This window comes from Salvelinus alpinus, chromosome 28 (genome assembly GCF_045679555.1).
Source record: "Salvelinus alpinus chromosome 28, SLU_Salpinus.1, whole genome shotgun sequence".
In the NCBI taxonomy this organism is placed as follows: Eukaryota; Metazoa; Chordata; class Actinopteri; order Salmoniformes; family Salmonidae; genus Salvelinus; species Salvelinus alpinus.
In genome coordinates this window covers 400,622-415,487 of record NC_092113.1, presented here as the reverse complement: position 1 = coordinate 415,487, position 14,866 = coordinate 400,622, and the positions used below count along the sequence as shown (strand labels likewise).

The 14,866-nt window shown below is 44.5% G+C and overlaps 1 protein-coding gene across 4 annotated transcripts in view; it reads right to left on the bottom strand.

The window, feature by feature from the left end:
• The window catches only part of LOC139556905 (metabotropic glutamate receptor 7-like), a 127,274-nt gene that overhangs the window by 12,460 nt on the left and 99,948 nt on the right, over positions 1 to 14,866 (bottom strand). For 3 of the 4 annotated variants that reach the window (XM_071371004.1, XM_071371005.1, XM_071371006.1), the window contains 2 exons: positions 9,319 to 9,458; positions 2,819 to 3,754 (listed from right to left, as the gene is read on the bottom strand). In XM_071371004.1, coding sequence (XP_071227105.1) covers positions 2,819 to 3,754; positions 9,319 to 9,458 — 1,076 coding nt within the window. The remainder of the gene's footprint in view (positions 1 to 2,818; positions 3,755 to 9,318; positions 9,459 to 14,866) is intronic. The other variant, XM_071371007.1, reaches the window with a different exon arrangement.

Below are 14,866 nucleotides of genomic sequence, written 5' to 3'. Positions count from 1 at the left end.
ACCAAGCTAGAGATCAAAGGAATTGTCCGAAGAGCTCCGAGACAGGATTGTGTCGAGGCACAGACCTGGGGAAGGGTACCAAACATTTATGCAGCATTGACGGTCTGCAAGAAGACAGTGGCCTCATTCATAAATTGAAAAAGTTTGGAACCACCAAGGTTCTTCCTAGAGCTGGCTGCCCGGCCAAACTGAGCAATCGGGAGAGAAAGGCCTGAAGGGCAACAATCTCTGCATCACTCCACCAGTCAGGCCTTTATGGGAGAGGGGCCAGACGGAAGCACCTCCTCAGTAAAAGTCACATGACAGCCCGCTTGGTTTGCCAAAAGCCACTTAAAGGACTCACCGACCGATGAGAAACAAGATTCTCTGATCTGATGAAACCAAGATTGAACACTTTGGCCTGAATGCCAAGCGTCTCGCTTGGAGAAAACCTGGCACCATCCCTACAGTGAAGCATGGTGGTGGCAGCATCATGCTGTGGGGATGTTTTTCAGTGGCAGAGACTGGGGAACTAGTCAGGATCGAGGGAACGATGAGCGGAGTAAAGTACAGAGAGATCCTTGATGTAAACCTGCTCCAGAGTGCTCAGGACCTTAGACTGGGGCGAAGGTTCACCTTCCAACAGAATAATGACCCTAAGCACACAGCCAAAACAATGCAGGAGTGGCTTCTGTACAAGTCTCTGAATGTCCTTGAGTAGCCAATCCAAAGCCCGATCCAACATCTCTGGAGAGGCCTGAAAATAGCTGTGCAGCGACGCTCCCCATCCAACCTGACAGAGCTTTAGAGGATCTACAGAGAAGAATGGGAGAAACTCCCCAAATACAGGTGTGCCAAGCTTGTAGCTTCATACCCAAGAAGACTCTAGGCTGTAATTGCTGCCAAAGGAGCTTCAACAAATTACTGAGTAAACGGTCATGTAAATGTCATATTTCTGTTAGAAGTTTTATAAATTTGCAAACATTTCTTAAAACCTGTTTATGCTTAGTCATTATGGGGTATTGTGTGCAGATTGATGAAGAAAAAAACAATTTCATCTATTTTAGAATAAGGTTGTAACCTAACGAACTGTGGAAAAAGTCAAGGGGCCTGAATACTTTCCAAATGCACTGTAGCTCTATTCCAACAGTACTGTTGGATTATTCCGCATTCCTAGTGAGTGGAAAGCAGCGGAACATTAAGGATTTGGAAGCTGGTGATTCTCACAGTCATTAGCCTGTATGCTGACTGATGAGTGGCTGACTGAGCGACAGCAGGTGTAGATGGGGGCAAAGACCGCTGTGTGATCTTTTGTTGCCGTGTGTACATGGCTTCACACAACATGGGTTTGGGTGTGGGGTAGGCACAGGTGCGAAAAACAAGGGCAGGCATCGGAATGGCGCGGAGCTGTGGAGAATTCAGTCAATACGCAATAGAACTTTGGCTGTGCGATCAAAGCAAGATACAATAACATAAGGTCAACTGGATATCTCAATCTTAGGCTCAATATTAGGAGTTGCCTGGTATCGTAATCGCCGCCATGTTGCGACACATCTTTAGATAATCGGAGTCGCTGAATGTCCAAGATAAATCTAAATCAAACGGGGGCTTTTCAGTCGAAAGCAACAAGCGCAAGGTCATTTTGAGATAAGGAGCCTGGTCAAATACAGCAATCAGTCCCTGTCCGCAAAGCAAACACACACAGATATGTACATGCGCAGATGTACACACAAACACAAACACTTAAGGGGTAATGGAGGAGTCCCTGTAAACACCACTCCTCCCTATCTGCTGAAGGCCACAGGAGTGGGCCTACAAATAACCTTCCATCAAGAGGCTAGCACTTTCTTTGTGGCTTAGGAGTATGTAAGACGATAGCCAGTGTTCTGCAAGAGTTAACTGCATGAAGATAGACAAACACATTACAGGTTCTCTAGTCACTGGGCGTAACATAATGAACTCCTAATCGCTTCTGAGAGTGTAATTTATCTATGAAATCAGAGGCAAATTGATGAGGAAAATAATATTGTGATCTCTCTCTTTCCGTAGCCTAGCAGGAAGGATATTGAACGGTGCGGCTCTTTAAAAAGGTTAGGAGTAACACTTTCCTGTCGACGTCGATATTCTGTCAGTGGAAAACATCCACTCAGCTACATCATGTAGCCTGCCAAGCATCACACGCAGCTCATGAATAGCTCATGAATAGAGCAGATAAATGCGTCTGTATTCTGACCAATACTGTTCAGATAAGCAATAACTAGCACAGGGAGACAGGATTCTCAATCAACTCCAGTAGCTGCTGATGTCAAGTGCATTTCTAAAGTGCACCTTGTCAAGGAAGTGAATGTCTTGAGTCAGACGACTTATCCCCTTTCTCTTCTCCTTCTCCTCCTCCTCCTCCTCCTATTCCACCTACTCCTCCACCTCCTCCTCCACCTCCTCTTCCTCCACAGGATGAGGCATAATAGTGTTGAGCCCCAGGCGTGAGAGCTAAGATAATTACTACCCCTCTCTTTTCCATGCTCTCCTCAGGCATCTCACAGCATTCATCTTCTTAGAATGCCCCCCTCCCCCTTTACAATGCCTATTTACGTCTCCTGCGGTCCTTGTGTGTGTGTTTTTTTTGTTGTGCACATCTAAGCCATATGAATTTGAAATCAAAAGAAAATGAGTCTTGAACACACACAGCCACTGTGTGTGTGCGTTTGCTTATGTGCGTGTCTGTTTTTGCATCTCTATGCGTGTGTCAGTGTCAGTGGGTGTGTTTGTATGAGATAAAACACAGGCTGGAAGGAGCGGAAGTAGCGCAGGCGGAGAGAGGGAGAGAGGGATGACTCACCTTCTCTGCAGATTGGGCCGTGCCAAAGAAGATGGGAATGAAGGCCAGCCACACAATACATGTGGTGTACATGGTGAAGCCGATGGGCTTGGCCTCGTTGAAGTCCTCTGGCACGTCCCGGGTTTTGATGGCGTAGATGGTACATGTGACCATCAGAAGGATGCTGTAGCCCAGCGAACAGATCATCTGCAGGTCCGTGATGTCACACTTCAGCACGCCACGCGCCAGGTTGGGGTTCATGGTCTTTTGCTCGTCGTAGTCGATGATGATGTTGGGCGGGTCCACGGCGAACCAGATTAGCACGCCCAGCAGCTGCAGGCAGATGAGGGAGGAGGTGATAGCGATCTGGGAGGTGGGGCTGATGAAACGTGGGGCGGTCACCGTCTGCTTGCCCTGCTCAAAGATCCGGTAGATGCGGTTGGTCTTGGTGAGCAGTGCGGCGTAGCTGATGCACATCCCCAGGCCCAAGAAGATTCTCCGGAAGGAGCACACGCCCACGTCGGGCTTGGCGATCATCAGGAAGGTGATGATGTAGCACAGGAAGATGCCCGTCAGCAGCACATAGCTCAGCTCGCGGCCCGATGCCCGCACAATAGGTGTGTCGTTGTAGCGTACGAACGTTGCCATGACGAAGACGGTGGCGATGATGCCCAGCATGGCGAGGAAGACGGGAATGACTGCCCAGGGGGAGTGCCACTCCAGCTTGACGACGGGGATAGGTTGGCAGGTCGTCCGGTTTGGGTCGGGCCTCATGTCGTAGGAGCACAGGCGGCACAATGTCTCATCATATTGGTACTGGTAGCCATCACACAGCTCACAGTGCCAGCAGCATGGCATGCCCTTTACCCTCTTCTTCCTCTCACCTGTCTTACAGGGCAGACTGCACACAGAGATAGGGACATCCGGCTCCCCTTCTGGCCACTGCATCTCCTCGAGCTGAGAGAAAGAGAGAGGACACAGGCCACGGGGTGAGAGGGAGATAAGCAGTGGAGGTAGCACTTCAGATAAGAGGGCTAGTCGATAGGGATGAAGCGGTTTACAGCTACCTGACAGGCAAATGGGCCTGGACTTGGTGTGTGCATACAGGATGAGGTACATGTCTTGTGTCACACCATGTCTTACTGGCTAACTCGCTACTACTGCAGCAAGCACAATACTCTAAATGACACTTAATATAACCTCCACTGAGTTGTTGCAGCGGAGAATACAATATCTCTTTCATCAATTATTTTAAGTATTTCCAATCATAAGAACGCTAAGAATAACAAAAATAAGCCAATATACGTACAAGTAACATTGCAAAAATCAGACATTTTCTGTCCTAAAATGATGCAGAAAAATTAATCCATGCTTTTGTTACTTCTAGGTTAGACTACTGCAATGCTCTACTTTCCGGCTACCCGGATAAAGCACAAAATAAACTTCAGTTAGTGGTAAATACGGCTGCTAGAATCCTGACTAGAACCCCAAAATTTGATCATATTACTCCAGTGCTAGCCTCCCTACACTGGCTTCCTGTTAAGGCAAGGGCTGATTTCAAGGTTTTACTGTTAACCTACAAAGCGTTACATGGGCTTGCTCCTACGAATATTTCCGAGTTGGTCCTGCCGTACATACCTACACGTACGCTATGGTCACAAGACACAGGCCTCCTAATTGCCCCTAGAATTTCTAAGTAAACAGCTGGAGGCAGGGCTTTCTCCTATAGAGCAAATTTTTTATGGAATGGTCTGCCTACCCATGTGAGAGACGCAGACTCGGTCTCAACCTTTAAGTCTTTATTGAAGACTCATCTCTTCAGTAGGTCCTATGATTGAGTGTAGTCTGGCCCAGGAGTGTGAAGGTGAACGGATAGGCTCTGGAGCAAAGAACCGCCCTTGCTGTCTCTGTCTGGCCGGTTCCCCTCTCTCCACTGGGATTCTCTGCCTCTAACCCTATTACAGGGGCCGAGTCATTGGCTTACTGGTGCTCTTTCATGCCATCCCTAGGAGGGGTGCGTCACTTGAGTGGGTTGAGTCACTGACGTGATCTTCCTGTCTGGGTTGGCGCCCCCCCTTGGGTTGTGCCGTGGCGGAGATCTTTGTGGGCTATACTCGGCCTTGTCTCAGGATGGTAAGTTGGTGGTTGAAGATATCCCTCTAGTGGTGTGGGGGCTGTGCCTTGGCAAAGTGGGTGGGGTTATATCCTTCCTGTTTGGCCCTGTCCGGGGGTGTCATCGGATGGGGCCACAGTGTTTCCTGACCCCTCCTGTCTCAGCCTCCAGTATTTATGCTGCATTAGTTTATGTGTCGAGGGGCTAGGGTCAGTTTGTTATATCTGAAGTACTTGTCCTGTCTTATCCGGTGTCCTGTGTGAATTTAAGTATGCTCTCTCTAATTCTCTCTTTCTCTCTTTCTTTCTCTCTCTCGGAGGACCTGAGCCCTAGGACCATGCCTCAGGACGACCTGACATGATGACTCCTTGCTGTCCCCAGTCCACCTGGCCGTGCTGCTGCTCCAGTTTCAACTGTTCTGCCTGCGGCTATGGAACCCTGACCTGTTCACCGGACGTGCTACCTGTCCCAGACCTGCTGTTTTCAACTCTCTAGAGACAGCAGGAGCAGTAGAGATACTCTCAATGATTGGCTATGAAAGCCAACTGACATTTACTCCTGAGGTGCTGCACCCTTGACAACTACTGTGATTATTATTATTTGACCATGCTGGTCATTTATGACCATTTGAACATCTTGGCCATGTTCTGTTATAATCTCCACCCGGCACAGCCAGAAGAGGACTGGCCACCCGTCATAGCCTGGTTCCTCTCGAGGTTTCTTTCTAGGTTTTGGCCTTTCTAGGGAGTTTTTCCTAGCCACCGTGCTGCTGCTCTACACCTGCATTGCTTGCTGTTTTGGGGTTTTAGGCTGGGTTTCTGTACAGCACTTTGGAATATCAGCTGATGTACGAAGGGCTATATAAATACATTTGATTTGATTTGAAGTGTCCTATTCCGTATTCAAGAGTAATTGATATCACCATGGAGACAGCACTTGCATTTTTATTAAATAAAATTAAAAGAGAGAAACAATGAAATGCCAGACAAATGCAGTATGTTATGTGATTAATAATGAGTGCAGAAGCCAGAGAGGTATGAAAAATGGGATTAGTTTAGGAGAATCAGATTTACCACCTTAAAAATGTCAATTCTACAACAGTTTTAAAGGGGGAATTTCTCTTCAGAATCGATATTTTGTCACAAAGATGTGGAGTCGACTACAGAGATAATTTAGAGAAGGTTACTGAATTACTTAAAAGATACTGAGCCTCAACACTCTTGTGGATTTCTTTGACGACAATGTTAGTTTAACCTTAAAGTCAGACTTGAGGTTAAACCTTAAAGTCAGTACAAGTCATCTTATCATGATGCCGTTTTATTGGCTCTTAACCAACTGTGCTATTTTGTTAGTTTTTTCGCATTGCTTGTACATAATGTTGCTGCTACCGTCTCTTATGACCGAAAAGAGATTCTGGACATCAGACCAGCGGTTACTCACCTCGAACTGGATGAAGAATTTTTCTTTAATGAGGTGGACGGGAAGTATATACTCCAAACACCCGAACAGGCCCTCATCCCCGTCATTCGCTGGAGAAAGAAACTGAGATTTCGATGAAAGAGATCGGGGTGCCTTGTGAGGATCAGACGACGAGTGGCTAATCTGCCTTTGCAATCAGTACTGTAAGCTAACGTTCAATCCCTGGAAAATAAATGGGACGAACTGAAAGCACGTATATCTTACCAACGGGACATTAAAAACTTTAATATCTTATGTTTCAACGAGTCGTGGCTGAACAACGACATCAATGACATACAGCTGGCGGGTTATACACTATCGGCAGGATAGAACAGCAGCCTCTGGTAACGGGGCGAAAGCCTATGCATATTTGTAAACAACAGCTGGTGCACGATATCTAAGGAAGTCTCGAGGTTTTTCTCACCTGCGGTAGAGTATCTCATGATAAGCGGTAGACCACACTATCTCCCTAGAGAGTTTTCATCTGTATTTTTTTTATAGCTGTCTATATACAACCACAGACCGATGCTGGCACTAAAACTGCACTCAATGAGCTGTATTCCGCCATTAGAAAACAAGAAACCGCTAATCCAGAGGCGGCGCTCCTAGTGGCCGGGGACTTTTATGCAGGGAAGCTTAAATCACTTTTACCTATTTTCTATCAGCACGTCAAATGTGCAACCAGAGGGGGAAAAACTCTAGACTACCTTTACTCCACACACAGAGACGCGTACAAAGCTCTCCCTCGCCCTTCATTTGGCAAATCTGACCATAATTCCTGATTACAAGCAAAAATTAAAGCAGGAAGCACCAGTGACTCGGTCAATAAAAAATGTGGTCAGATGAAGCAGATGCTAAACTACAGGACTATTTTGATAGCACAGACTGGAATATGTTCCCGGGATTCAATGGAGGACCGAGCACACCCCCATTGTCTTCCACCAGGGATGTAGTGGAGCAGGTGGAGAGCTTCAAGTTCCTTGGCGTCCACATCACCAATAAACTAACATGGTCCAAGCACACCAAGACAGTCGTGAAGACTGAAAAGAGACTGAAAAGATTTGGCATGGGTCCTCAGATCCTCAAAAGATTTCACAGCTGCACCATCGAGAGCATCCTAACGGGCTGCATCACTGCCTGGTATGGCAACTGCTCGGCCTCTGACCACCGACCACTACAGAGGGTAGTGTGAACGGCCCAGTACATCACTGGGGCCAAGCTTCCTGCCGTCCAGGACCTCTATACCAGGCAGTGTCAGAGGAAGGCCCTAAAAATTGTCAAAGTCTCAGCCACCCTAGTCATAGACTGTTCTCTCTTCTTCCCCCAAGCCATAAGACTCCTGAACATCTAATCAAATGGCTACCCAGACTATTTGCATTGCCCCCCTCCCTCTTCTACGATGCTGCTACTCTGTTATTATCTATGTGTAGTCACTTTAATAACTCTACTAACATGTACATATTACCTCAATTACCTCGACACCGGTGCACCCTCACATTGACTCTGTACTGGTACCCCCTGTATATAGCCCCGATATTGTTATTTTCTGCTCTGTAATTATTTGTTACTCTCATCTCTTACTTTTTGGGGGGTATTTTCTTAAAACTGCATTGTTGGTTGAGGGCTTGTAAGTAATCATTTGACTGTAAGGTCTACACCTGTTGTATTCGGCGCATGTGACAAATACTTTTTGATTTGAAGTCATCTCGAAGAACTCTTTGTCATCCCACATCACAACTTGCATAATTTTCCTCATCTCCTGGCTCCCAAAAACCAATGATTCTGTAAATTGCTCTGATAATAATCACATTAAAGTCTGTCCTGAGGTTTTAAGATATTACACAACCAAAAACATTCAGCTGTCTTAAAATCTATTCCTTTTGTCTGTACAATACCTTAGTGCAAGCCAAAACCTACAACGACTACAGTGTGTGAGCATTCCTGTACATGCTGCTCCCTCATGTCCTGCAGCTCACATGCACCTGTATGACAAATGTGTTGTCTCAACGCTGTCTCAGTGGATTATGATCCGCTATCAGTTATCCGTGCAGGGGCTGTGATTTGTTATGTGGACAATGTTACTCCCTGGAACAGTTCCTGATTAAACACTGACTCTCCGGCTGGAAACAGTAATGAGCCCAACACCACTGTTGCTATGGAGACCACAAAGCAAGATTTGTCACCTTGGACTGATACGGCTAATTCATTTTTTTGGAAGGAGGGGTGGTTTGTTGGGTTTGTTGTTTGTCAGGGTGGATTTAAGTCACTTTTAGACACACATTTTGATGCAGCTCTTCATCAGAGATGACATTGTCAATATCATCTGTCTCTTTAATATTTCTTGACAAACATATTTCAGTAGACAGGTGTCAGTCTTTTTCCGCTTTAGACAACTTATCGTTGTCTTGCCAAAAAGCAACAGCTTCATTCTTAGGACTAGGCTATTTCCTTAATTTGATTTTACATTGCTCTTCCTAAACAAGTTTTGTACTAATTAGTGGCCAATCAATCACCGTTTTCTCAAGTGCCTCGTTTGCACTTACATTTCTCTGATAAAAAGGAAAAAGTCTCTGTAAACTTTCAGTCTGATGCAAATTGCTTTAAATAGTAGCTGAGCTTTCAGCCAGTCGACCTTCATCAAAGCCTTCATCAAAGTATGCTCTGATGAAAGTCGACTGACTGAAAGCTTTGATACTATTTAAAGAAATGTGGATTTGACTGGAAGTGTGCATCGACTTTTTCCTGTTTTGCCTTCTGCCTCCAGCACCTTCACAAATCTGCTTTGGTTATGTGGTAGATTCGGCCTATTATCCACTTACATTTTTCTAAAATGAATGAAATGTATCTCTACAGATCATAAATATAATCAAATAAGGCCATTATAAGTATTCTAATGATTCTTGGACCATGTGTCCTTGGTCCAAGCCAAGATTACAGGCCTTAAACTTACCCTGAGTTGGAGTGTCTCCACCCACTGTCCGATGGGCCTGTACTCAGGAACACTGGAGTTGGTCATCTGAAACTGGAACAGGTCGTAGCGTCCCGGAGCGTCACCGTTTTTATTAAACATAACCGACGTGCCTGCACTACCTACAGGAAGACAGAAGGAAGGAGAAATTGAAAATGAATGTGTTCGTTTTTATATTGAGTACATACAGTGGGGAGAACAAGTATTTGATACACTGCCGATTTTGCAGGTTTTCCTACTTACAAAGCATGTAGAGGTCTGTAATTTTTATCATAGGTACACTTCAACTGTGAGAGACGGAATCTAAAACAAAAATCCAGAAAATCATATTGTATGATTTTTAAATAATTAATTTGCATTTTATTGCATGACATAAGTATTTGATCACCTACCAACCAGTAAGAATTCCGGCTCTCACAGACCTGTTAGTTTTTCTTTAAGAAGCCCTCCTGTTCTCCACTCATTACCTGTATTAACTGCACCTGTTTGAACTCGTTACCTGTATAAAAGACACCTGTCCACACACAATCAAACAGATTCCAACCTCTCCACAATGGCCAAGACCAGAGAGCTGTGTAAGGACATCAGGGATAAAATTGTAGACCTGCACAAGGCTGGGATGGGCTACAGGACAATAGGCAAGCAGCTTGGTGAGAAGGAAACAACTGTTGGCGCAATTATTAGAAAATGGAAGAAGTTCAAGATGACGGTCAATCCCCCTCGGTCTGGGGCTCCATGCAAGATTTCACCTCGTGGGGCATCAATGATCATGAGGAAGGTGAGGGATCAGCCCAGAACTACACGGCAGGACCTGGTCAATGACCTGAAGAGAGCTGGGACCACAGTCTCAAAGAAAACCATTAGTAACACACTACGCCGTCATGGATTAAAATCCTGCAGCGCACGCAAGGTCCCCCTGCTTAAGCCAGTGCATGTCCAGGCCTGTCTGAAGTTTGCCAATGACCATCTGGATGATCCAGAGGAGGAATGGGAGAAGGTCATGTGGTCTGATGAGACAAAAATAGAGCTTTTTGGTCTAACTCCACTCGCCGTGTTTGGAGGAAGAAGAAGTATGAGTACAACCCCAAGAACACCATCCCAACCGTGAAGCATGGAGGTGGAAACATCATTCTTTGGGGATGCTTTTCTGCAAAGGGGACAGGACGACTGCACCGTATTGAGGGGAGGATGGATGGGGCCATGTATCGCGAGATCTTGGCCAACAACCTCCTTCCCTCAGTAAGAGCATTGAAGATGGGTCGTGGCTGGGTCTTCCAGCATGACAACGACACGAAGCACACAGCCATGGCAACTAAGGAGTGGCTCCGTAAGAAGCATCTCAAGGTCCTGGAGTGGCCTAGCCAGTCTCCAGACCTGAACCCAATAGAAAATCTTTGGAGGGAGCTGAAAGTCCGTATTGCCCAGCGACAGCCCTGAAACCTGAAGGATCTGGAGAAGATCTGTAGGGAGGAGTGGGCCAAAATCCCTGCTGCAGTGTGTGCAAACCTAGTCAAGAACTACAGGAATCGTATGATCTCTGTAATTGCAAACAAAGGTTTCTGTACCAAATATTAAGTTCTGCTTTTCTGATGTATCAAATACTTATGTCATGCAATAAAATGCAAATTAATTACTTAAAAATCATACAATGTGATTTTCTGGATTTTTGTTTTAGATTCCGTCTCTCATAGTTGAAGTGTACCTATGATAATAATTACAGACCTCTACATGCTTTGTAAGTAGGAAAACCTGCAAAATCGGTAGTGTATCAAATACTTGTTCTCCCCACTGTATTTGTGCAAATAAATACATTACACATGCCTTTTTTATTTTAAGATTCAACCATTAAAGGCCTGTGGTTGGTCTTCATTGAGCCAACAGTACATAAACCCCTGTGAGAGAAACATTGACCTTTAACCTAGTGTCCCTTGTTCTGTCGTTTACAAGCTATAAACGGTTCTGTGGACATCGAGGGCCACAGGGTGTGCTCATGTGCTAATGGCCTATTCATAATGACCATGACTCATATCCTGTCCCCATTAGAAGGCTAGCAAGTCAGCTAACTCCCTACTGACTGAGATGATTGCTCTGCTGTGAAAGAGTGTGTACTAAGGCAATCCAACACCACACCGCAGCCCTACATTTCACATCTGAGCACTTCAGCATCAGAGCTGTGTGATACATCATTAGGTCTATGCGCAGCATCAATGAAGCAGTGTTCAGCTTTAGGTTATCCCATCTGTGCATTAGGAATATCATAAGGTGCCCGTTCTTCAAGACGGATGCACATTTCCTCAGTTCAAAAGTAAACCATCTCAATTACACATGCTGAACAGGAGATGAAGCAAAGTAAGATAAATAGGTCAGCCAAAGCATCATACGGTCCCCATATGGTCGCAGTTTGTAGCAAGCAGAGGACCGCAGGCTAATTAACTTACTGAAGGTCCTGGACACCTGCAACACAGTATTCGAGAAATGAAGTCTGTGGCCTATTTTGTGTGTGTGTGTGTGTATGTGTTTGTGAGTGTGTGTGTGTGTGTGTATAGTTGTGTAGGCTATCTATGTGCATGTGTATGTGTGTATGACCTCGCCATAATGAAGATGTGCGTGAGAACTTTCCGTAAAACCAACTAAGAAGAAATGTGTGGCCCTGCTTTTTTGATGTGACATGTACATATTACCTCAATTACCTCGACTAAACAGTGCCCCCACACATTGACTCTGTACCGGTACCCCCTGTATATGGCCTCGCTACTGTTATTTTACTGCTGCTCTTTAATTATTTGTTACTTTTATTTTAGATTTTTTTACTTGACACATATTTTTCTTAAAACTGCATTGTTGGTTAAGGGCTTGTAAGTAAGCATTTCACTGTAAGTTCTACAGCTGTTGTATTCAGCGCATGTGACATATAACATTTGATTTGAATTGATTTATACAACACACAGTGAGGTCGATGCCTCTCATCCTGCCATTGTAAGACGGACTATTACTTCGTCAGTTCAACAGTGAGTTAACCTTGGCAGTGCATACAATAACTCAAAGGCATAGTATACACCATTTCTAAAATCGTACGGGGACGGGGGGAACACGAATCAGATGTGGCATGGGAAATGACTGCAATAATAGTCCTGACTATAAAAAGTCTAAAAGGGGAATGACCAATAACACCTGTCCAAAATGGTTGTGGGGGACATGTTGCCTTTGTGTTTTGTGTAGGCCTTTGGCTTTGTTAGGTAGAGGCTGTACCCCAATTCTGAACACCATCCCTTTTAGTTTTTGTCAAGAGGGAATTTTAGTATCCTACACGGCAGTTTTTTTCAAGGACATTTGTCATTGAACATTCTACAAAAGAGCAAGGCCAAAGTCTCCCCTCTAGCAGCAAGAAACGAGATTATGGGGAGTAAAACCTCATTTAGATGCACCATACATACAGGAAGAGACCTAAAGTATACAGAAATCTCATGGGAGAACCGAATCTGCCACTCTATCAAAGTTTGTATGACCATCAAAGTCAACGAGTTGCTTTCGTTTTCTCCTTAAGTTTCCTGCGCATTAGTCACACAGAATATTAATGTGGCCATTTCCAAAGCTGTTGAAGATACTGAGTAGTGTAAGGTGTATTAGCAGAGCTCAAATGAGCTAATTCACTGAAACCACTCTGAATGTGTGTAGAATATTTCGCCGATAAGCAGTGGTTTGTGTCAAGGAAATGTATTGTCAGTTGTCATAAGCTAACATCAGCTGTCATAAATGTTTAGGACACCAATTGTGTCAGTATTATGTCATAATTATGTAGCCCTTAATAAGACAAAAGGCTCATGTAAAGTGTTACGCTACCCATAGTTGCACTAAACATACAGTACCAGTCAAAGGTTTGGAAACACCTACTCATTTGCATTCTCTCAACCAGTTTCATGAGGTAGTCACCTGGAATGCATTTCAATTAACATGTGTGCCTTGTTAAAAGTTCATTTGTGGAATTTCTTTCCTGCTTCAAGCATTTGAGCCAATCCGTTGTGTTGTGATAAGGTATTGGTGGTACACAGAAGATAGTCCTATTTGGTAAAAGACCAAGTCCATATTATGGCAAGAACAGCTCAAATAAGCAAAGAGAAACGGCAGTCCATCTCTGTTTTAAGGCATGAAGGTCAGTCAATCTGGAAAATTTCAAGAACTTTGACAGTTTCTTTAAGTGCAGCCTAAATAAATGCTTCACAGAGTTCAAGTAACAGACACATGTCAACGTCAACTTTTCAGAGGAGACTGCGTGAATTGCTGCAAAGAAACCACTACTAAAGGACACCAATGAGAAGAAGAGACTTGCTTGGGCCAAGAAACACGAGCAATGGACATTAGACCTTTGAAATCTGTCCAAATTTGAGATTTTTGGTTCCAACCGCCATCTCTTTGTGAGACATAGAATAGCTGAACGGAGGATTTCCGCATGTGTGGTTCCCACCATGAAGCATGGAGGAGGAGGTGTGATGGTGTTGGGGTGCTTTACTGGTGACACTGTCTGTGATTTATTTAGAATTCAAGGCACACTTAACCAGCATGGCTCCCACAGCATTCTGCAGCGATACACCATCCCATCCGGTTTGCGCTTCGTGGGACTATCATTTGTTTTTCAACATGACAATGACCCAACACGCCTCCAGGCTGTGTAAGGGCTATTTGACCAAGAAGGAGAGTGATGGAGTGCTACATCAGATGACCTGGCCTCAACATTCCCCTGACCTTAACCCAACTGAGATGGTTTGGGATGAGTTGGACCGCATATTGAAGGAAAAGCAGTGCTCAGCATATGTGGGAACTCCTTCAAGACTGTTTGAAAAGCATTCCTTATGAAGCTGGTTGAGAGAATGCCAAGAGTGTGCAAAAATGTAATAAAGGCAAAGGGTGGCTACTTTGAAGAATCTCAAATATAAATATATTTTGATTTGTTTAACATTTTTTGGATTACTACATGATTCCATGTGTGTTATTTCGTAGTTTTGATGTCTTTACTATTATTCTACAATATAGAAAACAATAAAAATAACAAGAAACCCTTGAATGTAGGTGTGTTCAAACTTTTGACTGGTACTGTACAGTATACAGTAGTTGCAGTACGACAGAATCCGCTTTAGAATGAAATTGAAACAACAGAAAACACACACAGGGGTAGTAGTCAACAATCTGTCACGTCTGCTTCCAACAGACAGAGAATAGAGTTGACATACTGCATCTATTTGTTGACAAGGTGTTGACATAGTACACTGGGAGCAGTTGGTATGTCAGGACTACAAGACTGTCTTGTTCCACGCACATTGCAGTACAAAGAATCCCCACACACACACACAGTCAGTAAGCAAATAATTAAGCAGTGTGACTCTCCTTGCAGATAGGAAGCCATTACAAATTCCATTGTATTTTACGTTTCCTGTTATTTCCAAGGGAACAAAATGATCTGTGTAGACAGCTTTGTGAGAGATGAAAGATTCATACATTCGCATGGGGCTCTGAACTAAGACATGACAAAAGTGCA